The following is a 1607-nucleotide window of genomic DNA, read 5'->3' on the forward strand; positions in this document are numbered from 1 at the left end:
TTCTCCCCGTCGCTCACTACTATGTTCCTTTTCTTGGTTTGCTGTTTCTTGCTCTACCTACAATGGCACTCCACTTTACGAGTAAGCCAGGAACGTCATCCCGTTAGCTACCAGGGCAAAACCTAGGCCACCGTAGGTCTAACGCGGGCTCGACCGGCTGAGACCGGTGTGACCAGCATCCGAGTTGATGCATAGTCATCACTCGTGTTTATCATATTCGTCGACTTTGGTGTTGCTTCATCACCTGTCGATATATCTGAACCTGAGTAAGCGTCTGGCTCGGCGTCTACCTTTTCATGACGCCTGCCTTCTTCCTATTTCGTACCTTGAGACCAATTCTTAGTGGTCTCGGTATTCTTAACATAGCTGCCTCGTCTGGGCTGATTCGTATTGCCCGCTGGGTATTTCTTCTTATACGTAGCATTAGTAGCGTTCTGCTTTGCCTGAGGCTTCGGTTTACGTTCGTCAGGTCTCTTTCTTGAGCTTACGTTATAGACTCCCAGAGGTTTTCGAATCTGCCCAGTCTCAATGCGATGCATGGTGCCTTCTTTCCCGTAGGCTATGCAGCTCAATAAGATGTTTACTGATAAGTCATGCGATATCAGCCCTTGATCGATCAACTGGTTGATTCTAGCGATCAGCTTATCGGAGTTATCGATCTCCGGGTCAATCAGTGTCTTTCGCAGGATCTTATTGCGCACTTCGAAGGCTTTGTCGGGCGACATTCGCACACCTTTTAACCGACTCAACATCTGTCCTGGATCACCCACCATATAGTCAATGTGGGACCACTCGTCGGTCGTCAGCGTGTGCCGCCTGTCTCGTCTGTGCCCGTCTGAGCTTCTGTCAGAGTAATACACCTCTTCTAACATGGGTCGCTGCTGGACGTTCATCGGTTGCTGTTGGCTGTGTACTGAAGTCAAGTCTAGGGTCGGTGGTCGTACGGGCTGTGCTGGTACAGCTTCTTGGATCTTGCGATGCGTAAAGGCTGGCTGTTCAGCCTTTTCTTTTGCCGCGATCACCGTCTCTAGTTCCTTTATGAATGACGTCGTTAGTAGTACTCTATTGTATTGTAGTAGTCGCTGGCAATCTAGGGTCGTACATACTTCGCCCCATACCTTTGGTGGGATAGCTTGAACCCTCACCACGTCCATGTTGCCACTCTTATTAGCCTCGATTATAATATTGCGTGCTTCTTTGTGTACGTCCATAGTCGATCGAGTCTCAACCATGTGAGTTGGGTAACCAAGTTCAAGTGTGTAAAATGGAGTTTGATGTTCAGAAGATGCTTTTCTTTTCACGAAGAAAAAATTATTATGATTGAATAATTAAAAACTCTTTAAGAGAGGAGACGGTGTCTCCTCGAATAAAAATCGGCCGGGTTCTGGCCTCCTGGGATATGCTGGTATGCCGCCTTATATAAGGCTCGAATGCGTGCTGCATATACTTCTAAGTCGTTGCGCGGTTCCTCTCGTCTCTCGAGGGCCTGCCAAAGTCGTATATTGTCCGTTACAATAACCTTCCTTGCGTTCTTATCGATGAAGTCTATCGCGGACTTATATTTCGTTAGCAGCTTATAGGCGCCTTGTATTTCCTTATACGATGCT

At 47.7% G+C, this 1607-nt stretch overlaps 1 protein-coding gene across 1 annotated transcript; it reads right to left on the reverse strand.

The window, feature by feature from the left end:
• Positions 1 to 314: 314 nt before the first annotated feature.
• On the reverse strand, positions 315 to 1211 carry GNI_232280 (hypothetical protein; the record flags this gene model as incomplete). The annotated part of the gene is made up of 1 exon (XM_011135676.1): positions 315 to 1211. One exon carries the CDS (start codon positions 1209 to 1211, stop codon positions 315 to 317), a length of 897 nt encoding a protein of 298 aa, XP_011133978.1.
• Positions 1212 to 1607: the final 396 nt, after the last annotated feature.

The sequence above is a fragment of the Gregarina niphandrodes genome (assembly GCF_000223845.1).
Source record: "Gregarina niphandrodes unplaced genomic scaffold scaffold00266, whole genome shotgun sequence".
Lineage (NCBI taxonomy): Eukaryota > Apicomplexa > Conoidasida > Eugregarinorida > Gregarinidae > Gregarina > Gregarina niphandrodes.